This window comes from Oncorhynchus gorbuscha, linkage group LG15 (assembly GCF_021184085.1).
Source record: "Oncorhynchus gorbuscha isolate QuinsamMale2020 ecotype Even-year linkage group LG15, OgorEven_v1.0, whole genome shotgun sequence".
NCBI lineage: Eukaryota > Metazoa > Chordata > Actinopteri > Salmoniformes > Salmonidae > Oncorhynchus > Oncorhynchus gorbuscha.
In genome coordinates, this window is record NC_060187.1 from 78,583,769 (window position 1) to 78,608,256 (window position 24,488).

A 24,488-nucleotide genomic window follows, 5' to 3' on the forward strand; every position below is an offset into this window, starting at 1 on the left:
GAGGGCAAATATCTCTAAATGGAAGATGGTAAAGAAAGGAATGATGGTGACTCACACTAATATAGTCTTGATAAATAAATTAATTAATGTATGTACATAATATATTATTGTAAATGCATATAGTGTCAGTAGTTTGTAATTCCCATTGTTGTTGTGGTAGTGTTGTAGCTCATTTTCCTTTATAATCTTCAGGACAACTGGAATTATCACTTGAAATAACTGATTTACAAGATTCATTAGTATATGACCAAGTTATCTTACATCTGATCCAAGGTCAGTTTAGCTTTTTCCTCTTAATTGCTAAGGTTAGGCCATGGTGAGTCTGGAGCTGTGCTTTGGAGCAGCTTCTGCTTTGAGTGGACACTGATCTACTGTAAGTTTACACAGCAGTCATGCTGTTTGGCGCCCCTTAGTGGACTATTGCGGTCCTACAAACACAGTCTGACAGGGAGAGTGGTGAGATGCACAGCAGCAGCTGCTGTGGACGTGATCACTGCTGGGGATGGGCACTTGTCTGGGTCACTTGGCTGCATTGTTTTAACAGGAGGCTGGTGTTAGTTGGTCAATTAACACAGAAATGGAGGGAAAGAGAGCAAAAAAATTGTGCTGATTGAGGGAAGGGAAAGATGGGTGAGGTCTGAAGAGGGATGGAGGGTGAGGAAGGGCTTAAACCCATGGGGTGATAGACAGGCCTGATTTAGGCCTAGTGATGTAATCAACAGTCCCTAGGGGTTTTTGGGTAGTAATGACTAATTTAGGTCACGACTTTTGCCCTGCTGGATGAGTAGCCCTGTGTGTGTACATACAACTGTCTGTCTGTTCGTCCGTCCGTCTGTCTGTATTCTATACGTTGAACCCTGGAACTAACGTGACTCTGTCAATTCAGACAGACTATTCCATTCCTTGTGAGATGCAGTGTTTTACTTTACTGTTGTGTTGTTATTGGGAGAGAAAGGAGGGATAGAGGGATGGATGGAGGGAGGGATGGAGGGAGGGATAGAGGGAGGGGTGGAGGGAGGGATAGAGGGAGGGATAAAGGATGGAGGGAGGGATAGAGGGAGGGATAGATGAATGGATAGAGGGAGGGGTGGAGGGAGGGATAAAGGATGGAGGGAGGGATAGAGGGAGGGATAAAGGATGGAGGGAGGGATAAAGGATGGAGGGAGGGATAGATGAATGGATAGAGGGAGGGGTGGAGGGAGGGATAGAGGGAGGGGTGGAGGGAGGGATAAAGGATGGAGGGAGGGATAGAGGGAGGGATAAAGGATGGAGGGAGGGATAGATGAATGGATAGAGGGAGGGATAAAGGATGGAGGGAGGGATAGAGGGAGGGATAAAGGATGGAGGGAGGGATAAAGGATGGAGGGAGGGATAGATGAATGGATAGAGGGAGGGAGGGATAGATGAATGGATAGAGGGAGGGGTGGAGGGAGGGAGGGAGGGATAGATGAATGGATAGAGGGAGGGATAAAGGATGGAGGGAGGGATAGATGAATGGATAGAGGGAGGGATAAAGGATGGAGGGAGGGGTGGATGGAGGGATAAAGGATGGAGGGATAGATGAATGGATAGAGGGAGGGATAGATGAATGGATAGAGGGAGGGATAAAGGATGGAGGGAGGGGTGGATGGAGGGATAAAGGATGGAGGGAGGGATAAAGGATGGAGGGAGGGATAGATGAATGGATAGAGGGAGGGATAAAGGATGGAGGGAGGGATAGATGAATGGATAGAGGGAGGGATAAAGGATGGAGGGGGGGATAGATGAATGGATAGAGGGAGGGATAAAGGATGGAGGGAGGGATAGATGAATGGATAGAGGGAGGGATAGATGAATGGATAGAGGGAGGGATAAAGGATGGAGGGAGGGATAGATGAATGGATAGAGGGAGGGGTGGAGGGAGGGATAAAGGATGGAGGGAGGGATAGATGAATGGATAGAGGATGGAGGGAGGGAAGGGTTATAATGCTGTACAGGACATCGTAATATTACAGTAAGCCAGTTATGTGGCTTTTGTACTTATCATTGTGTGTGTCTTTCTCTCATGGACACACATGGACTCAAACATTTGCATTGACTGACATGATGTTGATTAATGAGGTGATGATTGATTTCCTGTGTGAGAACACAGCTAGTGGGAGAACTGGTATGAACTGGTGAGAGTCTGTGTAGACTCTACTCATGTTGGTTTACGTGTTTATTCTTGACATTACAAATACACATATTGTATGTAAATGTTGATGTATTGAAAATCAAAGCATAAAGATATCAACTAATGTTGAGTCGAGGTTGACTTGTTTTCTTTTTATCTACATGAGGAAAAAACTGGACTACATCAATAAAGTGATCCACACAAACCAATGAATGACATTTTATTGGGTAGTATTGCACTGCTTTGTAGTATTGCACTGCTTTGTAGTATTGCACTGCTTTGTAGTATTGCACTGCTTTGGTATTGCACTGCTTTGTAGTATTGCACTGCTTTGTAGTATTGCACTGCTTTGGTATTGCACTGCTTTGGTATTGCACTGCTTTGTAGTATTGCACTGCTTTGTAGTATTGCACTGCTTTGGTATTGCACTGCTTTGGTATTGCACTGCTTTGTAGTATTGCACTGCTTTGTAGTATTGCACTGCTTTGGTATTGCACTTCTTTGTAGTATTGCACTGCTTTGTAGTATTGCACTGCTTTGTAGTATTGCACTGCTTTGTAGTATTGCACTGCTTTGGTATTGCACTGCTTTGTAGTATTGCACTGCTTTGTAGTATTGCACTGCTTTGGTATTGCACTGCTTTGGTATTGCACTGCTTTGTAGTATTGCACTGCTTTGGTATTGCACTGCTTTGGTATTGCACTGCTTTGGTATTGCACTGCTTTGTAGTATTGCACTGCTTTGTAGTATTGCACTGCTTTGGTATTGGATTGTGATAGAGTGCTTTACAATAAGGTGTCAGTAATGACAGAGTGGATACATGGTTCTCACACTGTCTCTACAGTACACAACTACAGGAACTCAACAGTGTTCCATCTGAACAGTATTATACAGCCCGCAACGGCACATCAAATCAAATCAAATCAAATCAAATTTATTTATATAGCCCTTCGTACATCAGCTGATATGTCAAAGTGCTGTACAGAAACCCAGCCTAAAACCCCAAACAGCAAACAATGCAGGTGTAAGAGCACGGTGGCTAGGAAAAACTCCCTAGAAAGGCCAAAACCTAGGAAGAAACCTAGAGAGGAACCGGGCTATGTGGGGTGGCCAGTCCTCTTCTGGCTGTGCCGGGTAGAGATTATAACAGAACGTGGCCAAGATGTTCAAATGTTCATAAATGACCAGCATGGTTGAATAATAGTAAGGCAGAACAGTTGAAACTGGAGCAGGAGCATGGCCAGGTGGACTGGGGACAGCAAGGAGTCCTCACGTCAGGCAGTCCTGGGACATGGTCCTAGGGCCCAGGCCAGTTGAAACTGGAGCAGCAGCATGGCCAGGTGGACTGGGGACAGCAAGGAGTCATCATGTCAGGTAGTCCTGGGGCATGGTCCTAGGGCTCAGGTCCTCCGAGAGAGAGAAAGAAAGAGAGGAGATAATTAGAGAACGCACACTTAGATTTACACAGGACACCGAATAGGACAGGAGAAGTACTCCAGATAAACAAACTGACCCTAGCCCCCCGACACATAAACTACTGCAGCATAAATACTGGAGGCTGAGACAGGAGGGGTCAGGAGACACTGTGGCCCCATCCGAGGACACCCCCGGACAGGGCCAAACAGGAAGGATATAACCCCACCCACTTTGCCAAAGCACAGCCCCCACACCACTAGAGGTGGCACAGCCCCCACACATAACATGATCCGTGTCAAATAAAACACAGTTCCAATCTGTGGGGAGTGATTTCTCACCTGATATTCACATATAGTTCTATTAAAACACAGTCCAATCTGTGGGGAGTGATTTCTCCCCTGATATTCACATACAGTTCTATTAAAACACAGGGCTAATAGAAGAACTGAGAAATATGACCCGGACTGTTCTTAGCTGGAGTCACGTGGACTGTGTTTTATATATATATATATATATATATATATATATATATATATATATATATATATATATATATATATATATATTGTTTGTGTGTGTATGTGTGCGTGCGTGGTTGTGGTTGTGTATTAAGGCACAGGCTAGCACCAGGTGTTGAGCGGTGAATTTATGGTGGTTTGGGGTCTTTTTATGGAGACAACCTAGTGTTCTGTCTCCAAGGGTGTCCTCCCTCCTACTCCTTCTCTCCTTCCTCCTCCACCCCTCCTTCTAACTCCTCCATCTTGGGCCCATCAGGCCTTGTTTTCCCAGGTTTTGGGATTGCCGCGGCAATTGTGACAGCGTTTCTTATTGGTGGTTGACCTCTGGAAGCGTTTGGGCCAGCCGGACCGCTCCCTGCAGAGCTCAGCTGGGATGGAGAGAAGAGAGAGAGGATGTGTGGGCTCAGATGTACATGCTGTCCTAAAGCCAGTAAGTGTTTCATGCACTCAGATTGTTATGTTGTAATCCTAACAACGGGTCTAATGAAGTGCTATCAGGTGGACTGTCTTACCCTTCAGGTACTCATCCTGTTGGCAGACAGTTCTAACACATATTTCCTTGTTGATCACATAGACACGAGGGAGGCTGAGACAAACCAAGAGACAGACATCATTACAGTATAATCAGAGCCCAGCTGCTGTCTCTAAAACATGCCTCTCTGTACAGGCTCTCAGGTTGAAACCAATGAACTTTGACTGCATGACCAGGAGGCACTGAGTGTGTCTATGTTTTCCTGTGAGAGAGAACCTGTAGTTGCAGTTTACCTGTAAAGGCAGAGGGAGTGGATGCATCTCTTGATGGGCCGGTGGACAGAGTACATCCTGGTGCAGGGGTACGTCTCTTCCCTAGAGTCTAGCACAGAGGATACACACAACATCAAGATAACTCACACACAATGTTTAGAAAACACTGGACACCCCTGGTCATCCCTGGTCATCCCTGGTCATCCCTGCTCATCCCTGGTCATCCCTGGACATCCCTGGTCATCCCTGGTCATCCCTGGTCACCCCTGGTCATCCCTGGACTAACATTGTTTAGTGATGTTTCTGTTCCACATTGAAGACCTTAGTCACCAGGAGGTAGGATAAAGACAGACACCTCACTCACCAGGTGGTAGGGTAGAGACAGACACCTCACTCACCAGGTGGTAGGATAGAGACAGACACCTCACTCACCAGGTGGTAGGATAGAGACAGACACCTCACTCACCAGGTGGTAGGATAGAGACAGACACCTCACTCACCAGGTGGAAGGATAGAGACAGACACCTCACTCACCAGGTGGTAGGGTAGAGACAGACACCTCACTCACCAGGTGGTAGGATAGAGACAGACACCTCACTCACCAGATGGTAGGATAGAGACAGACACCTCACTCACCAGGTGGTAGGGTAGAGACAGACTTCTCACTCACCAGGTGGTAGGATAGAGACAGACACCTCACTCACCAGATGGTAGGATAGACACAGACACCTCACTGACCAGGCGGTAGGGCAGAGACAGACACCTCACTCACCAGGCGGTAGGGTAGAGACAGACACCTCACTCACCAGGCGGTAGGGTAGAGACAGACACCTCACTCACCAGGCGGTAGGGTAGAGACAGACACCTCACTCACCAGGCGGTAGGGTAGAGACAGACACCCCACTCACCAGGCGGTAGGGCAGAGACAGACACCTCACTCACTAGGCGGTAGGGCAGAGACAGACACCTCACTCACTAGGCGGTAGGGTAGAGACAGACACCTCACTCACCAGGAGGTAGGGTAGAGACAGACACCTCACTCACCAGGCGGTAGGGCAGAGACAGACACCTCACTCACCAGGCGGTAGGGCAGAGACAGACACCTCACTCACCAGGCGGTAGAATAGAGACAGACACCAAAGCCTCCTCTTCATTCCAGTCACCTCTGTGGAGTTCCACCTCTACCAGCAGGGAAACAACACAACCAGCATGGGAACGACCTCTACCCACGGCATGACTCACAGACAGAGACATATTGTTGAAGTCGGAAATTTACATACACTTAGGTTTGTGTCATTAAAACTCGTTTTTCAACCACTCCACAAATTTCTTGTTAACAAACTATAGTTCTGGAAAGTCGGTTAGGACATCTACTTTGTGCATGACACAAGTAATTTTTCCAACAATTGTTTACAGACAGATTATTTCACTGTATCACAATTCCAGTGGGTCAGAAGTTTACATACAATAAATTGACTGTGCCTTTAAACAGCTTGGAAAATTCCAGAAAGGATGTCATGGCTTTAGAAGCTTCTGATAGACTCAAATGATGTCAATTAGCCTATTGGAGGTGTACCTCCTAATGTATTTCAAGGCCTACCTTCAAACTTCAAACTCATGGGAAAATCAAAAGAAATCAGCCAAGACTTCAGAAAAAATATTGTAGACTTCCACAAGTCTGATTTATCCTTGGGAGCAATTTCCAAACGCCTGAAGGTACCACGTTCATCTGTACAAACAATAGTACGCAAGTAAACACCATGGGACCACGCAGCCTTCATACCGCTCAGGAAGGAGATGCGTTCTGTCTCCTCGATATGAACATACTTGGGTGCGAAAAATTAGCATCAATCCCAGAACATCAGCAAATGACCTTGTGAAGATGCTGGAGGAAACAGGTACAAAAGTATCTATATCCACAGTAAAACGAGTTCTATATCGACATAACCTGAAAGTCCGCTCAGCAAGGAAGAAGCCACTGCTCCAAAACCGCCATTAAAAAAAATCCAACTGCACATGGGGACAAATATCATACTTTTTGGAGAAATGTCCTCTGGTCTGATGAAACAAAAATAGAACTGTTTGGCCATAATGACCATCGTTATGTTTGGAGGAAAAAGGGGGAGGCTTGCAAGCCGAAGAACACCATCCCAACCGTGAAGACACCTCAGAGAGCTGGGACCACAGTCTCAAAGAAAACCATTAGTAACACACTACGCCGTCATGGATTAAAATCCTGCAGCACACGCAAGGTCCCCCTGCTCAAGCCAGCGCATGTCCAGGCCTGTCTGAAGTTTGCCAATGACCATCTGGATGATCCAGAGGAGGAATGGGAGAAAATCATGTGTCTGATGAGACAAAAATAGAGCTAAGGAGTGGCTCTGCAAGAAGCATCTCAAGATCCTGAAGTGGCCTAGCCAGTCTCCAGACCTGAACCCAATAGAAAATCTTTGGAGGGAGCTGAAAGTCCATATTTCCCAGCGACAGCCCCGAAACCTGAAGGATCTGGAGAAGGTCTGTATGGAGGAATGGGCCAAAATCCCTGCTACAGTGTGTGCAAACCTGGTCAAGAACTACAGGAAACATATGATCTCTGTAATTGTAAACAAAGGTTTCTGTACCAAATATTAAGTTCTGCTTTTCTGATGCATCAAATACTTATGTCATGCAATAAACTGCAAATTAATTACTTAAAAATCATACAATGTGATTTTCTGGATTTTTGTTTTAGATTCCGTCTCTCACAGTTGAAGTGTACCTATGATAAAAATTACAGACCTCTACATGCTTTGTAAGTAGGAAAACCTGCTAAATCGGCAGTGCATCAAATACTTGTCCTCCCCACTGTATGTGCTGTTGATAGTATCAGTATATGTGCTGTTGGTAGTATCAGTATTAATCAAGCAGTTGGGATCAGGATGCTGTTTTAATCCTCTCTCTCTTTGTCTCTTTCTCACACACACACACACACACACACACACACACACACACACACACACACACACACACACACACACACACACACACACACACACACACACACACACACACACACACACACACACACACACACACACACACACACACACACACACACACACACACACACACACACACACACACACACACACACACACACTCCCTCAGCTCTCTCCCTGCATCATTCCTCTTGTGATGTGTCAGTGTGAGTTTTTGTGCCCTATGTGTTTTTGTGCCCTATCTGAGCACCCCTCTACTCCTCCTTTCTCATACACACTCTTTTCATACACGTCTCTTTTCGTACACGTCTCTTTTTATACACGTCTCTTTTCATACACGTCTCTTCTCGTAAACCTTATTAAGAATGTTCTAAAGCGTCCGAACAGTTCTGTCATTCGATATGTTTAACCCCCCGTTCCTCCTTTACCAGCATCTTACCCAGGCCCTGAATACGTTAAATTGATTTTACTTGCTTTGACTCATTTATACACTCTTGTATGCCAGGGCACATAGCTTTCTAAAATACATTAGTTCTGAATGACATATTGTCATCCATGACCGAAGTTCAAACAGTATTCTATTAGGATGACTTCATGAAAAGTTCGTTTTTTTTGCAGTAAAATGTAGTTTAGTTTCTCTATACATCTTTTGTATATGTACTTCATGTTATTTATTGTAAACATTCTATATACAGTACTGCAGTGCTACTAATGTCGTTATAGTCTTCAAAATTAAGAAAAGAACACAATGTTTTCATACTCACAACTTTTCCTGTCGTCCAAAAACTTCCTTTGTTTTGAATATTTTGTCCTCTCTCCTTTCCCCTCCTCCTCTCTCCTTTCCCCTCCTCCTCTCTCCTTTCCCCTCCTCCTCTCTCCATCCCCTCCTCCTCTCTCATTTCCCCTCCTCCTCTCTCCTTTCCCCTCCTCCTCTCTCCTTTCCCCTCCTCCTCTCTCCTTTCCCCTCCTCCTCTCTTTCCCCTTTCTCCCTTTCCTCCTCTCTCCATCCCCTCCTCCTCTCTCCTTTCCCCTCCTCCTCTCTCCTTTCCCCTCCTCCTCTCTTCATCCCCTCCTCCTCTCTCCTTTCCCCTCCTCCTCTCTCCTTTCCCCTCCTCCTCTCTCCTTTCCCATCCTCCTCTCTTCATACCCTCCTCCTCTCTCCATCCCCTCCTCCTCTCTCCTTTCCCCTCATCCTCTCTCCTTTCCCCTCCTCCTCTCTCCTTTCCCCTCCTCCTCTCTTCATCCCCTCCTCCTTCTCTCTCCTTTCCCCTCCTCCTCTCTCCTTTCCCCTCCTCCTCTCTCCATCCCCTCCTCCTCTCTCCTTTCCCCTCCTCCTCTCTCCTTTCCCCTCCTCCTCTCTCCTTTCCCCTCCTCCTCTCTCCATCCCCTCCTCCGCTCTCCTTTCCCCTCCTTCTCTCTCCGTTCCCCTCCTCCTCCTCTCTCCTTTCCCCTCCTTCTCCCTCCTTTCCCCTCCTCCTCCTCTCTCCTTTCCCCTCCTCCTTCTCTCTCCTTTACCCTCCTCCTCTCTCCTTTCCCCTCCTTCTCTCTCCTTTCCCCTCCTCCTCCTCTCTCCTTTCCCCTCCTTCTCTCTCCTTTCCCCTCCTCCTCTCTCCTTTCCCCTCCTCTCTCCTTTCCCCTCCTCCTCCTCTCTCCTTTCCCCTCCACCTCTCTCCATCCCCTCCTCCTCTATCCTTTCCCCTCCTCCTCTCTCCTTTCCCCTCCTCCTCTTTCCTTTCCCCTCCTCCTCTCTCCTTTCCCCTCCTCCTCTCTCCATTCCCTCCTCCTCTCTCCTTTCCCCTCCTTCTCTCTCCTTTCCCCTCCTCCTCCTCTCTCCTTTCCCCTCCTCCTCCTCTCTCCTTTCCCCTCCTCCTCCTCTCTCCTTTCCCCTCCTCCTTCTCTCTCCTTTCCCCTCCTCCTCTCTCCTTCCCCTCCTTCTCTCTCCTTTCCCCTCCTCCTCCTCTCTCCTTTCCCCTCCTTCTCTCTCCTTTTCCCTCCTCCTCTCTCCTTTCCCCTCCTTCTCTCTCCTTTCCCCTCCTCCTCCTCTCTCCTTTCCCCTCCTTCTCTCTCCATCCCCTCCTCCTCTCTCCTTTCCCCTCCTCCTCTCTCCTTTCCCCTCCTTCTCTCTCCTTTCCCCTCCTCCTCCTCTCTCCTTTCCCCTCCTTCTCTCTCCTTTCCCCTCCTCCTCCTCTCTCCTTTCCCCTCCTTCTCTCTCCTTTCCCCTCCTCCTCCCTCCTTTCCCCTCCTTCTCCCTCCTTTCCCCTCCTCCTCCTCTCTCCTTTCCCCTCCTCCTCTCTCCTTTCCCCTCCTTCTCCCTCCTTTCCCCTCCTCCTCCTCTCTCCTTTCCCCTCCTCCTCTCTCCTTTCCCCTCCTCCTCTCTCCATCCCCTCCTCCTCTCTCCTTTCCCCTCCTCCTCTCTCCTTTCCCCTCCTCCTCTCTCCTTTCCCCTCCTCCTCTCTCCATCCCCTCCTCCTCTCTCCTTTCCCCTCCTTCTCTCTCCTTTCCCCTCCTCCTCCTCTCTCCTTTCCCCTCCTTCTCTCTCCTTTCCCCTCCTCCTCCTCCTCTCTCCTTTCCCCTCCTCCTTCTCTCTCCTTTCTCCTCCTCCTCTCTCCTTTCCCTTCCTTCTCTCTCCTTTCCCCTCCTCCTCCTCTCTCCTTTCCCCTCCTTCTCTCTCCTTTCCCCTCCTCCTCTCTCCTTTCCCCTCCTTCTCTCTCCTTTCCCCTCCTCCTCCTCTCTCCTTCCCCCTCCTTCTCTCTCCATCCCCTCCTCCTCTCTCCTTTCCCCTCCTCCTCTCTCCTTTCCCCTCCTTTTCTCTCCTTTCCCCTCCTCCTCCTCAATCCTTTCCCCTCCTTCTCTCTCCATCCCCTCCTCCTCTCTCCTTTCCCCTCCTCCTCTATCCTTTCCCCTCCTTCTCTCTCCTTTCCCCTCCTCCTCCTCTCTCCTTTCCCCTCCTTCTCTCTCCTTTCCCCTCCTCCTCCCTCCTTTCCCCTCCTTCTCCCTCCTTTCCCCTCCTCCTCCTCTTTCCCCTCCTTTCTCCCCCCTCCTTCTCCCTCCTTTCCCCTCCTTCTCCCTCCTTTCCCCCTCCTCCTTTCCTCTCTCCTTTCCCCTCCTCCTCTCTCCTTTCCCCTCCTCCTCTCTCCATCCCCTCCTCCTCTCTCCTTTCCCCTCCTCCTCTCTCCTTTTCCCTCCTCCTCCTCTCTCCATCCCCTCCTCCTCTCTCCTTTCCCCTCCTTCTCTCTCCTTTCCCCTCCTCCTCCTCTCTCCTTTCCCCTCCTTCTCTCTCCTTTCCCCCGCCTCCTCCTCTCTCCTTTCCCCTCCTCCTTCTCTCTCCTTTCTCCTCCTCCTCTCTCCTTTCCCCTCCTTCTCTCTCCTTTCCCCTCCTCCTCCTCTCTCCTTTCCCCTCCTCTCTCCTTTCCCCTCCTCCTCTCTCCTTTCCCCTCCTTCTCTCTCCTTTCCGACTCCTCCTCTCTCCTTCCCCCTCCTTCTCTCTCCATCCCCTCCTCCTCTCTCCTTTCCCCTCCTCCTCTCTTCTTTCCCCTCCTTCTCTCTCCTTTCCCCTCCTCCTCTCTCCTTTCCCCTCCTCCTCCTCTCTCCTTTCCCCTCCTTCTCTCTCCTTTCCACTCCTCCTCCTCTCTCCTTTCCCCTCCTCCTCTCTCCTTTCCCCTCCTCCTCTCTCCATCCCCTCCTCCTCCTCTCTCCTTTCCCCTCCTCCTTCTCTCTCCTTTCCCCTCCTTCTCTCTCCATTCCCTCCTCCTTCTGTCAGCTTTCCCCTCCTTCTCTCTCCATCCCCTCCTCCTCCTCTCTCCTTTCCCCTCCTTCTCTCTCCATCCCCTCCTCCTCCTCTCTCCTTTCCCCTCCTCCTCTCTCCTTTCCCCTCCTTCTCTCTCCTTTCCCCTCCTCCTCTCTCCATCCCCTCCTCCTCCTCCTCTCTCCTTTCCCCTCCTCCTTCTCTCTTTCCCCTCCTTCTCTCTCCATCCCCTCCTCCTTCTCTCTCCTTTCCCCTCCTTCTCTCTCCATCCCCTCCTCCTCCTCTCTCCTTTCCCCTCTCTATCTCCATCCCCTCCTCCTCCTCTCTCCTTTCCCCTCCTCCTCTCTCCTTTCCCCTCCTCCTTCTCTCTCCATCCCCTCCTTCTCTCTCCATCCCCTTCTCCTTCTCTCTCCTTTCCCCCCTCCTTCTCTCTCCATCCCTCCTCCTTCTCTCTCCATCCCCTCCTCCTCTCTCCATCCCCTCCTCCTCTCTCCTTTCCCCTCCTTCTCTCTCCTTTCCCCTCCTTCTCTCTCCATCCCCTCCTCCTTCTCTCTCCATCCCCTCCTCCTTCTCTCTCCATCCTCCTCCCTCCTCCATCCCCTCCTCCTCTCTCCTTTCCCCTCCTTCTCTCTCCTTTCCCCTCCTCCTCTCTCCTTTCCCTCCTTCTCTCTCCTTTCCCATCCTCCTCCTCTCTCCTTTCCCCTCCTTCTCTCTCCATCCCCTCCTCCTCCTCTCTCCTTTCCCCTCCTCCTCTCTCCTTTCCCCTCCTCCTTCTCTCTCCATCCCCTCCTTCTCTCTCCTTTCCCCTCCTCCTCTCTCCATTCCCTCCTCCTCTCTCCTTTCCCCTCCTTCTCTCTCCTTTCCCCTCCTCCTCCTCTCTCCTTTCCCCTCCTCCTCCTCTCTCCTTTCCCCTCCTCCTCCTCTCTCCTTTCCCCTCCTCCTTCTCTCTCCTTTCCCCTCCTCCTCTCTCCTTTCCCCTCCTTCTCTCTCCTTTTCCCTCCTCCTCCTCTCTCCTTTCCCCTCCTCCTCTCTCCTTTCCCCTCCTCCTCTCTCCTTTCCCCTCCTTCTCTCTCCTTTCCCCTCCTCCCCCTCTCTCCTTTCCCCTCCTTCTCTCTCCATCCCCTCCTCCTCTCTCCTTTCCCCTCCTCCTCTCTCCTTTCCCCTCCTTCTCTCTCCTTTCCCCTCCTCCTCCTCTCTCCTTTCCCCTCCTTCTCTCTCCTTTCCCCTCCTCCTCCTCTCTCCTTTCCCCTCCTTCTCTCTCCTTTCCCCTCCTCCTCCCTCCTTTCCCCTCCTCCTCTCTCCATCCCCTCCTCCTCTCTCCTTTCCCCTCCTCTCTCCTTTTCCCTCCTCCTCTCTCCTTTCCCCTCCTCCTCTCTCCATCCCCTCCTCCTCTCTCCTTTCCCCTCCTCCTCTCTCCTTTCCCCTCCTCCTCTCTCCTTTCCCCTCCTCCTCTCTCCATCCCCTCCTCCTCTCTCCTTTCCCCTCCTTCTCTCTCCTTTCCCCTCCTCCTCCTCTCTCCTTTCCCCTCCTTCTCTCTCCTTTCCCCTCCTCCCCCTATCTCCTTTCCCCTCCTCCTTCTCTCTCCTTTCTCCTCCTCCTCTCTCCTTCCCCTCCTTCTCTCTCCATTCCCCTCCTCCTCCTCTCCCCTTTCCCCTACTCCTCCTCTCTCCTTTCCCCTCCTTCTCTCTCCATCCCCTCCTCCTCTCTCCTTTCCCCTCCTCCTCTCTCCTTTCCCCTCCTTCTCTCTCCTTTCCCCTCCTCCTCCTCTCTCCTTTCCCCTCCTTCTCTCTCCTTTCCCCTCCTCCTCCTCTCTCCTTTCCCCTCCTTCTCTCTCCTTTCCCCTCCTCCTCCTCTCTCCTTTCCCCTCCCCCTCTCTCCTTTCCCCTCCTCCTCTCTCCATCCCCTCCTCCTTCTCTCTCCTTTCCCCTCCTTCTCTCTCCATCCCCTCCTCCTTCTCTCACCTTTCCCCTCCTTCTCTCTCCATCCCCTCCTCCTCCTCTCTCCTTTCCCCTCCTTCTCTCTCCATCCCCTCCTCCTCCTCTCTCCTTTCCCCTCCTCCTCTCTCCTTTCCCCTCCTCCTTCTCTCTCCATCCCCTCCTTCTCCCTCCTTTCCCCTCCTCCTCTCTCCTTTCCCCTCCTCCTTCTCTCTCCATCCCCTCCTTCTCTCTCCATCCCCTCCTTCTCTCTCCAATCCCCTCCTCCTTCTCTCTCCTTTCCCCTCCTCCTTCTCTCTCCATCCCCTCCTCCTTCTCTCTCCATCCCCTCCTCCTCTCTCCATCCCCTCCTTCTCTCTCCTCCCCTCCTTCTCTCTCCTTTCCCCTCCTTCTCTCTCCATCCCCTCCTCCTTCTCTCTCCATCCCCTCCTCCTTCTCTCTCCATCCCCACCTCCTTCTCTCTCCATCCCCTCCTCCTCTCTCCTTTCCCCTCCTTCTCTCTCCTTTTCCCTCCTCCTCTCTCCTTTCCCCTCCTTCTCTCTTCTTTCCCCTCCTCCTCCTCCTCCTTTCCCCTCCTTCTCTCTCCATCCCCTCCTCCTCCTCTCTCCTTTCCCCTCCTCCTCTCTCCTTTCCCCTCCTCCTTCTCTCTCCATCCCCTCCTTCTCTCTCCTTTCCCCTCCTCCTCTCTCCTTTCCCCTCCTCCTCTCTCCTTTCCCCTCCTCCTCTCTCCATTCCCTTCTCCTCTCTCCTTTCCCCTCCTCCTCTCTCCTTTCCCCTCCTCCTCCTCTCTCCTTTCCCCTCCTCCTTCTCTCTCCTTTCCCCTCCTCCTCTCTCCTTTCCCCTCATTCTCTCTCCTTTTCCCTCCTCCTCCTCTCCTTTCCCCTCCTTCTCTCTTTCCCCTCCTTCTCTCCTCCCCTTTCCCCTCCTCCTCTCTCCTCCCCTCCTTCCCTCTCTCCTTTCCCCTCCTCCTCCGCTCTCCTTTCCCCTCCTTCTCTCTCCCATCCCCTCCCCTCCTCTCTCCTTTCCCCTCCTCCTCTCTCCTTTCCCCTCCTTCTCTCTCCTTTCCCCTCCTTCTCTCTCCTTTCCCCTCCTTCTCTCTCCTTTCCCTTTCCTCCTCCTCTCTCCTTTCCCCTCCTTTTCCCTTTCCCCTCCTTCTCTCTCCTTTCCCCTCCTTCTCTCTCCTTTCCCCTCCCTCTCTCCTTTCTCCCTCCTCCTCCTCTCCTCCTTTCCCCTCCTCCTCTCTCCTTTCCCCTCCTCCTCTCTCCTTTCCCCTCCTTCTCTCCTTTCCCCTCCTCCTCTCCCTTTCCCCCTTCTCTCTCCTTTCCCCCTCCCCCTCCATCCCCTCCTCCTCTCTCCTTTCCCCTCCTCCTCTCTCCTTTCCCCCCTCCCCCTCCTCCCCATCCCCTCCTCTCTCCTTCCCCTCCCCTCTCTCCTTTCCCCTCCTCCCTCCTTTCCCCTCCTCTCCTTTCCCCTCCTCCTCCTCTCTCCTTTCCCCTCCTCTCTCTCCTTTCCCCTCCCCTCCTCCTCCTCTCTCTCCTTTCCCCCTCTCTCCTTTCCCCTCTCCTTTCCCCTCCCCTCTCTCCTTTCCCCTCCTTTCTCTCCTTTCCCCTCCTCCTCCCTCTCTCCTTTCCCCTTTCCCCTCCTTCTCTCTCCTTTCCCCTCCTCCTCTCTCCTTTCCCCTCCTCTCTCTCTCCTTTCCCCTCCTCCTCTCTTTCCCCTCCTCCCTCTCCTCCCCTTCCCCTCCTCCTCTCTCCTTTCCCCTCCTCCTCCTTTCCCCTCCTCCTCTCTCCTTTCCCCTCCTTCCCCTCCTTTCTCCCTCCTTTCCCCTCTCCCCTCCTCTCTCCTTTCCCCTCCTCTCTCCTTTCCCCTCCCCTCCTCCTCTCTCCTTTCCCCTCCTCCTCTCTCCTTCCTCCCCTTTCCTCCTCCTCTCTCCTTTCCCCTCCTCTCTCCTTTCCCCTCCTCCTCTCCTTTCCATCCCCTCCTCTCTCCTTTCCCCTCCTCTCTCCATCCCCTCCTCTCTCCATCCCCTCCTCTCTCCATCCCCTCCTCCATCCCCTCCTTCTCCTCCACCCCTTGTCCTCCCCTCATTAAACTTCTCTTGCTCACTTACTTTCCTCTCTAATCTGAGATTCAGGGAGAATTGTTCTAGTCCAGAGTTGGTTTCGTATACACCCAAACAAACTCATTATCAAAAATATATATCTGTTGATTTCACACTAACCATCACTAATAAACACATCTATCAGCGCATTGAACTAGGAACTTACACTTTACAAATACAAACAATTGAAAGAATAATGATCAACACAAGATAGGTAGAATATTGTGTAATAAATATTAACATTAACAATTAGCCCAGTTGCTTTAGAGCAGCTAAAGGAATATGTTGGAATGACTGGTACAGGTCTGGCAGACCTTGCGTTTGCAGTGATCCCCTTTCTCCACTAGGCGGGGCAGTAAACTTGGTGAGTATTTTTCATTTGTATTATGAACACAACAAATACAAAAACAGAAATATACAAACAAGAGTTACATATCAAATACATTTTTAATTTGGCTCAAAGTTATGGTGTGTTTTGCATTTTTGTTTTTACATTTACTGATAGAATTGAAATATTATTTTGAAATTATCTTAAATAATGTGAGGAAGATTTTAGTCTCTTCCCACTTTATTTTATGGATAAAGAATCTTCCATGAAAAATAAACACATGAACAATGAAGGTTAAATCAGGGTCCATATCATTTGGATCAAAATAAAACATAACATCAGAGTCTCTCAGATTAACATTAATAGTTGTTTATTTTCAAATAAAATCTAACTCACTACAAAAACTTCTGACAGAAAAGCTGTCTTAAAATAAATGGTCAAGAGTTTCTGGGTCACAACCACAAAGTACACATTTGTTATCAATAGCTATTTTAAATCTGTGTATAATAAAGGTCTTTACAGGGTAGATTCTATGAATGAGTTTGTATGATACTTCACCTTATTAGATATGCTATATTCACCAGACATTTACATTTACATTTAAGTCATTTAGCAGATGCTCTTATCCAGAGCGACTTACAAATTGGTGCATTCACCTTATGACATCCAGTGGAACAGTCACTTTACAATAGTGCATCTAAATCTTAAAGGGGGGGTGAGCGGGATTACTTATCCTATCCTAGGTATTCCTTAAAGAGGTGGGGTTTCAGGTGTCTCCGGAAGGTGGTGATAGACTCCGCTGTCCTGGCGTCGTGAGGGAGTTTGTTCCACCATTGGGGGGCCAGAGCAGCGAACAGTTTTGACTGGGCTGAGCGGGAGCTGTACTTCCTCAGTGGTAGGGAGGCGAGCAGGCCAGAGGTGGATGAACGCAGTGCCCTTGTTTGGGTGTAGGGCCTGATCAGAGCCTGGAGGTACTGAGGTGCCGTTCCCCTCACAGCTCCGTAGGCAAGCACCATGGTCTTGTAGCGGATGCGAGCTTCAACTGGAAGCCAGAGGAGAGAACGGAGGAGCGGGGTGACGTGAGAGAACTTGGGAAGGTTGGAACACCAGACGGGCTGCGGCGTTCTGGATGAGTTGAAGGGGTTTAATGGCACAGGCAGGGAGCCCAGCCAACAGCGAGTTGCAGTAATCCAGACGGGAGATGACAAGTGCCTGGATTAGGACCTACGCCGCTTCCTGTGTGAGGCAGGGTCGTACTCTGCGGATGTTGTAGAGCATGAACCTACAGGAACGGGCCACCGCCTTGATGTTGGTTGAGAACGACAGGGTGTTGTCCAGGATCACGCCAAGGTTCTTAGCGCTTTGGGAGGAGGACACAATGGAGTTGTCAACCGTGATGGCGAGATCATGGAACGGGCAGTCCTTCCCCGGGAGGAAGAGCAGCTCCGTCTTGCCGAGGTTCAGCTTGAGGTGGTGATCCGTCATCCACACTGATATGTCTGCCAGACATGCAGAGATGCGATTCGCCACCTGGTCATCAGAAGGGGGAAAGGAGAAGATTAATTGTGTGTCGTCTGCATTGCAATGATAGGAGAGACCATGTGAGGTTATGACAGAGCCAAGTGACTTGGTGTATAGCGAGAATAGGAGAGGGCCTAGAACAGAGCCCTGGGGGACACCAGTGGTGAGAGCGCGTGGTGAGGAGACAGATTCTCGCTACGCCACCTGGTAGGAGCGACCTGTCAGGTAGGACGCAATCCAAGCGTGGGCCGCGCCGGAGATGCCCAACTCGGAGAGGGTGGAGAGGAGGATCTGATGGTTCACAGTATCGAAGGCAGCCGATAGATCTAGAAGGATGAGAGCAGAGGAGAGAGAGTTAGCTTTAGCAGTGCGGAGCGCCTCCGTGATACAGAGGAGAGCAGTCTCAGTTGAATGACTAGTCTTGAAACCTGACTGATTTGGATCAAGAAGGTCATTCAGAGAGAGATAGCGGGAGAGCTGGCCAAGGACGGCACGTTCAAGAGTTTTGGAGAGAAAAGAAGGGGATACTGGTCTGTAATTGTTGACATCGGAGGGATCGAGTGTAGGTTTTTTCAGAAGGGGTGCAACTCTCGCTCTCTTGAAGACGGAAGGGACGTAGCCAGCAGTCAGGGATGAGTTGATGAGCGAGGTGAGGTAAGGCAGAAGGTCTCCGGAAATGGTCTGGAGAAGAGGGGAGGGGATAGGGTCAAGCGGGCAGGTTGTTGGGCGGCCGGCCATCACAAGACGCAAGATTTCATCTGGAGAGAGAGGGGAGAAAGAGGTCAGAGCACAGGGTAGGGCAGTGTGAGCAGAACCAGCGGTGTCGTTTGACTTAGCAAACGAGGATCGGATGTCGTCGACCTTCTTTTCAAAATGGTTGACGAAGTCATCTGCAGAGAGGGAGGAGGGGGGGGAGGAGGATTCAGGAGGGAGGAGAAGGTGGCAAAGAGCTTCCTAGGGTTAGAGGCAGATGCTTGGAATTTAGAGTGGTAGAAAGTGGCTTTAGCAGCAGAGACAGAGGAGGAAAATGTAGAGAGGAGGGAGTGAAAGGATGCCAGGTCCGCAGGGAGGCGAGTTTTCCTCCATTTCCGCTCGGCTGCCCGGAGCCCTGTTCTGTGAGCTCGCAATGAGTCATCGAGCCACGGAGCGGGAGGGAGGACCGAGCCGGCCTGGAGGATAGGGGACATAGAGAGTCAAAGGATGCAGAGAGGGAGGAGAGGAGGGTTGAGGAGGCAGAATCAGGAGATAGGTTGGAGAAGGTTTGAGCAGAGGGAAGAGATGATAGGATGGAATAGGAGAGAGTAGCGGGGGAGAGAGCGAAGGTTGGGACGGCGCGATACCATCCGAGTAGGGGCAGTGTGGGAGGTGTTGGATGAGAGCGAGAGGGAAAAGGATACAAGGTAGTGGTCGGAGACTTGGAGGGGAGTTGCAATGAGGTTAGTGGAAGAACAGCATCTAGTAAAGATGAGGTCGAGCGTATTGCCTGCCTTGTGAGTAGGGGGGAAGGTGAGAGGGTGAGGTCAAAAGAGGAGAGGAGTGGAAAGAAGGAGGCAGAGAGGAATGAGTCAAAGGTAGAGGTGGGGAGGTTAAAGTCGCCCAGAACTGTGAGAGGTGAGCCGTCCTCAGGAAAGGAGCTTATCAAGGCATCAAGCTCATTGATGAACTCTCCGAGGGAACCTGGAGGGCGATAAATGATGAGGATGTTAAGCTTGAAAGGGCTGGTAACTGTGACAGTATGGAATTCAAAGGAGGCGATAGACAGATGGGTAAGGGGAGAAAGAGAGAATGACCACTTGGGAGAGATGAGGATCCTGGCGCCACCACCCCGCTGACCAGAAGCTCTCGGGGTGTGCGAGAACACGTGGGCGGACGAAGAGAGAGCAGTAGGAGTAGCAGTGTTGTCTGTGGTGATCCATGTTTCCGTCAGTGCCAAGAAGTCGAGGGACTGGAGGGAGGCATAGGCTGAGATGAACTCTGCCTTGTTGGCTGCAGATCGGCAGTTCCAGAGGCTACCGGAGACCTGGAACTCCACGTGGGTCGTGCGCGCTGGGACCACCAGATTAGGGTGGCCGCGGCCACGCGGTGTGGAGCGTTTGTATGGTCTGTGCAGAGAGGAGAGAACAGGGATAGACAGACACATAGTTGACAGGCTACAGAAGAGGCTACGCTAATGCAAAGGAGATTGGAATGACAAGTGGACTACACGTCTCGAATGTTCAGAAAGTTAAGCTTACGTAGCAAGAATCTTATTGACTAAAATGATTAAAATGATACAGTACTGCTGAAGTAGGCTAGCTGGCAGTGGGTGCGTTGTTGACACTACACTAATCAAGTCGTTCCGTTGAGTGTAATAGTTTCGACAGTGCTGCTATTCGGGGGCTAGCTGGCTAGCTAGCAGTGCTGTTTACGTTACGTTGCGTTAAAAGAACGACAATAGCTGGCTAGCTAACCTAGAAAATCGCTCTAGACTACACAGTTATCTTTGATACAAAGACAGCTATGTAGCTAGCTACGATCAGACAAATCAAACCGTTGTACTGTAATGAAATGAAATGAAAATGTGATACTACCTGTGAATGCGACCGGGTTGTGAGTCTATTCGGTAGACGTTGGCTAGCTGTTGGCTAGCTGTTGGCTAGCTAGCAGAGTCTCCTACGTTAAGGACGACAACAGTGTAGTTGGTGAGTGTGGTCTCAGCTCAGAAGTGGTCAAATTTTGGGCTTCGGAAGAGCAGCAGTGTGTGCAGGCTTTTGTTTCAGCTCAGATCTAACTGTACACCAATTCATCGTGGTCTAGATTGAATGAGGCATGCTAATGTTAGGCTGGAGTAAAAGCTTGCACGGCCTGTATCACTGTCCAGAGTTGCTTGTAGCTGTAAGGGTTTTCTTCTGGTGAAAGAGAGGCGGCCCAAAATGCAGTGTGGTTTCTTTGTTTCATGTTTAATAACAAAAAGATAACCACAAACACTACAAAACAATAAATGTGGAAAACCAGCCCTATCTGGTGCAAAACACAGAGACAGGAACAATCACCCACAAAACCCAACACAAAACAGGCTACCTAAATATGGTTCCCAATCAGAGACAATGACTAACACCTGCCTCTGATTGAGAACCATATCAGGCCAAACATAGAAATAGACAAACCAGACACACAACATAGAATGCCCACCCAGCTCACGTCCTGACCAACACTAAAACAAGGAAAACACATACGAACGATGGTCAGAACGTGACAGTAGCTAAAGGTCACACATACAGTGGGGCAAAAAAGTATTTAGTCAGCCACCAATTGTGCAAGTTCTCCCACTTAAAAAGATGAGAGAGGACAGTAATTTTTATCATAGGTACACAAAAAAATCCAGATAATCACATTGTAGGATTTTTAATGAATTTATTTGCAGATTATGGTGGAAAATAAGTATTTGGTCACCTACAAACAAGCAAGATTTCTGGCTCTCACAGACCTGTAACTTCTTCTTTAAGAGGCTCCTCTGTCCTCCACTCGTTACCTGTATTAATGGCACCTGTTTGAACTTGTTATCAGTATAAAAGACACCTGTCCACAACCTCAAACAGTCACACTCCAAACTCCACTATGGCCAAGACCAAAGAGCTGTCAAAGGACACCAGAAACAAAATTGTAGACTTGCACCAGGCTGGGAAGACTGAATCTGAAATAGGTAAGCAGCTTGGTTTGAAGAAATCAACTGTGGGAGCAATTATTAGGAAATGGAAGACATACAAGACCACTGATAATCTCCCTCGATCTGGGGCTCCACGCAAGATCTCACCCCGTGGGGTCAAAATGATCACAAGAACGGTGAGCAAAAATCCCAGAACCACACGGGGGGACCTAGTCAATGACGTGCAGAGAGCTGGGACCAAAGTAACAAAGCCTACCATTAGTAACGCACTACACCGCCAGGGACTCAAATCCTGCAGTGCCAGACGTGTCCCCCTGCTTAAGCCAGTACATGTCCAGGCCCATCTGAAGTTTGCTAGAGAGCATTTGGATGATCCAGAAGAAGATTGTGAGAATGTCATATGGTCAGATGAAACCAAAATAGAACCTTTTGGAAAATACTCAACTCGTTGTGTTTGGAGGACAAAGAATGCTGAGTTGCATCCAAAGAACACCATACCTACTGTGAAGCATGGGGGTGGAATCATCATGCTTTGGGGCTGTTTTTCTGCAAAGGGACCAGGACGACTGATCCGTGTAAAGGAAAGAATGATTGGGGCCATGTATCGTGAGATTTTTGAGTGTAAACCTTCTTCCATCAGCAAGGGCATTGAAGATGAAACGTGGCTGGGTCTTTCAGCATGACAATGATCCCAAACACACCACCCGGGCAACGAAGGAATGGCTTCGTAAGAAGCATTTCAAGGTCCTGGAGTGGCCTAGCCAGTCTCCAGATCTCAACCCCATATAAAATCTTTGGAGGGAGTTGAAAGTCTGTGTTGCCCAGCAACAGCCCCAAACCATCACTGCTCTAGAGGAGATCTCCATGGAGGAATGGGCCAAAATACCAGTAACAGTGTGTGAAAACCTTGTGAAGACTTACAGAAAACGTTTGACCTCTGTCATTGCCAACAAAGGGTATATAACAAAGTATTGAGATAAACTTTTGTTATTGACCAAATACTTATTTTCCACCATAATTTGCAAATAAATTCATTAAAAATCCTACAATGTGATTTTCTGGATTTTTTTCTCTCATTTTGTCTGTCATAGTTGAAGTGTACCTATGATGAAAATTACAGGCCTCTCATCTTTTTAAGTGGGAGAACTTGCACAATTGGTGGCTGACTAAATTATTTTTTCCCCCACTGTATTTCTGTATTCATGGGGTTCTTAATCCTGGTCCTGGGAACCCACAGGGGTGCATATTTTGATCGTGCCCAGCACTAACACACACCTTATCATGCTAATCAAGGGCTTACGTTAGGTTGGGTAGTTGAATTAGGTGATGGGCTGAAGCAGAAATGTGCTGTGGGACCCGAAGGACCGTGCAGGATTAAGAAACTAGAGTAGACAATTATATTGCTACATCAAAAGGCATTGCAGCAAAGATGAGTGAATATCACGACCGAAACTCCTGACCCTTTGTTTGATCCCTACTTGTGTTGAAAAGAGGGTTTCCATGGGGACCATTAATAGCTTGTATGGGGGAAACCTGATCACAGCAGGCTTCCATGAACTTGACCAATATAAATATTGTCACACATACTACCAGAGTCACAGACAACAAAACTCTGCTGGCGTGCTCTCTCCCAAAGTCACTTCAAGAGGGACACACACTCATCATCCCCCTGACATATCAGGGCTACATAGTCAATGGGGATGAGGCTGGGGTGGGGGAGTGAGGAGGGGTGAGGGGGAGAGAAGTGCTGGCCTAACAAGGTCAGGCAGGCATGGCTGATGACAGGTTGAGTGATGGAGAGATCAGGCCAGGGAACACACCGACCCGCCATTCTGAACACTCTGTTTCACCCTGAGAAATAGGGAGGGAGGGCATAGTGAGCAAGACCCAGTCAGCAAGACATAGAAAATATGACTCTGCCTGATGTCCAAAGGATGTTCGGATTTGGTACAGAGTGAAAGTTGAAACAACCTCTTTTATGGATGTTGAAAAAAAAACTATTTGGGGGCCAAATCAAGGCCAGTCCTACCAGGCCAGATTGGCAAAAACAATCTACATCTATAGACATTAAATTCAAGGCATGGGGGGACTGACACAATTTTTACCAATAAACAACGTCCATGCATCATGTCGGTGCTCACTGGGGATAGAATGTATAGACAAAGTATAGAGAAGAAGAACTTCAGCATTGAGAGAAAAGTGTGGGAAGAGGGACAGTAAAGTAAGTATAGAAAAAGCTTTAGAGGGAGAGGTAGAGGGACAGTGAATATTTTGGCAGAGAGAGAGAAAGAGAGAGAGAGAGAGGCCAGCAGTGTGGTTGATAGAGGGAGCCCAGGAAGCGTCCATTTTGGTAGTGAGGAGGGAGAGATGCCAGGTCATAAACACTGATAAACCTCCAGACTTGTTTATCGGTGGAAGGCTTTTCTCCCCGCCCCTCTACAAGACTGCCCATTCCTGTCTGGTGCATGTTTCCTCCACACAACCCCCTGTTAAAGATGCACTCTGGGATCTTAAGCACAACAAATTTGTATCATATTGCAAAAAATGGATTCATAACATATCACACAAATTGCAAAAAATAGGATGATATCACGCAAATGGAAAAATGTGAAACATATCACACGAACTGGATGACATAGTACACAATTGAATGACAAAGTACACAAAAAACTGGGACCGTTTTTGGGTCGTGAGCACCACTTTCAAAACTAGTGGCTGAAATTATACAAAAGTTTGATAGTGCACCCTGCAGCACATTTCTCTCCCTCTCTCTTTTTATTCTCCTTTATTTGTTCTCACCCCCACAGGTCCACACAAGTGTTCCGTATCTATTTGCAAACAACACAAACATGGCCTTAACTACATGAGGACACTCACTTGCCATGTCGATCTTCTGATCATTTGTTCATCATGCTGCGCTCCTGCCAGAACTGTGCTTTCAGCCTCTTCAACAGTGTCACGACTGTCTGTTGCTGGTCCCCTTAGATTAGAAGATCACAGCGATTTCTCCATAGAACAGCGCCATCTTCTGTTTGTATGTTGTATGACCTTAGCTGTGCTTCAGTACCTGTTCCTTTTTGTTCCATGCGTTTGTTTCGTCTTTGTACCTCATGTTGTCGCCAGGTTGGAGTTCAGACAGGTTTCTTGTCCCTCTGTCATTTTAGAACTTTTGATTTGTTTTCGGTTGTTCTTTGAACATCCTTACTTTCTCTCTGTCTTTCGTTTTTAGGAGGTTCTCAGTGATGGGTCAGTTGGTCGTCAGTCTGCATCCCATGAGGAGGTGTGCTGGGGAAAACCCCCATTCAGTTCCACCGTCTTTTGCGTTGTACATCAGTCTCTCCACTGTCTGAACAGATTTCTCCACTAGTCCATTCGATTGTAGAAAGTGTGTACTTGACGTAGCGT

At 49.5% G+C, this 24,488-nt stretch overlaps 1 protein-coding gene across 2 annotated transcripts; it reads right to left on the minus strand.

The window, feature by feature from the left end:
• Positions 1 to 4,142: 4,142 nt before the first annotated feature.
• Positions 4,143 to 24,154, minus strand: LOC123998133 (microfibrillar-associated protein 2-like). 2 transcript variants are annotated; one of them, XM_046303076.1, is made up of 5 exons: positions 23,961 to 24,154; positions 5,943 to 6,011; positions 4,852 to 4,939; positions 4,599 to 4,672; positions 4,143 to 4,454 (listed from the first exon to the last, which is right to left on the minus strand). In XM_046303076.1, exons 1-5 carry the CDS (start codon positions 23,965 to 23,967, stop codon positions 4,339 to 4,341), a joined length of 354 nt encoding a protein of 117 aa, XP_046159032.1. In that variant the 5' UTR covers positions 23,968 to 24,154; the 3' UTR covers positions 4,143 to 4,338. The 2 variants fall into 2 exon arrangements, with proteins under 2 accessions (XP_046159032.1, XP_046159033.1); XM_046303077.1 differs by lacking the exon at positions 5,943 to 6,011.
• Between the last annotated feature and the right edge of the window lie 334 nt (positions 24,155 to 24,488).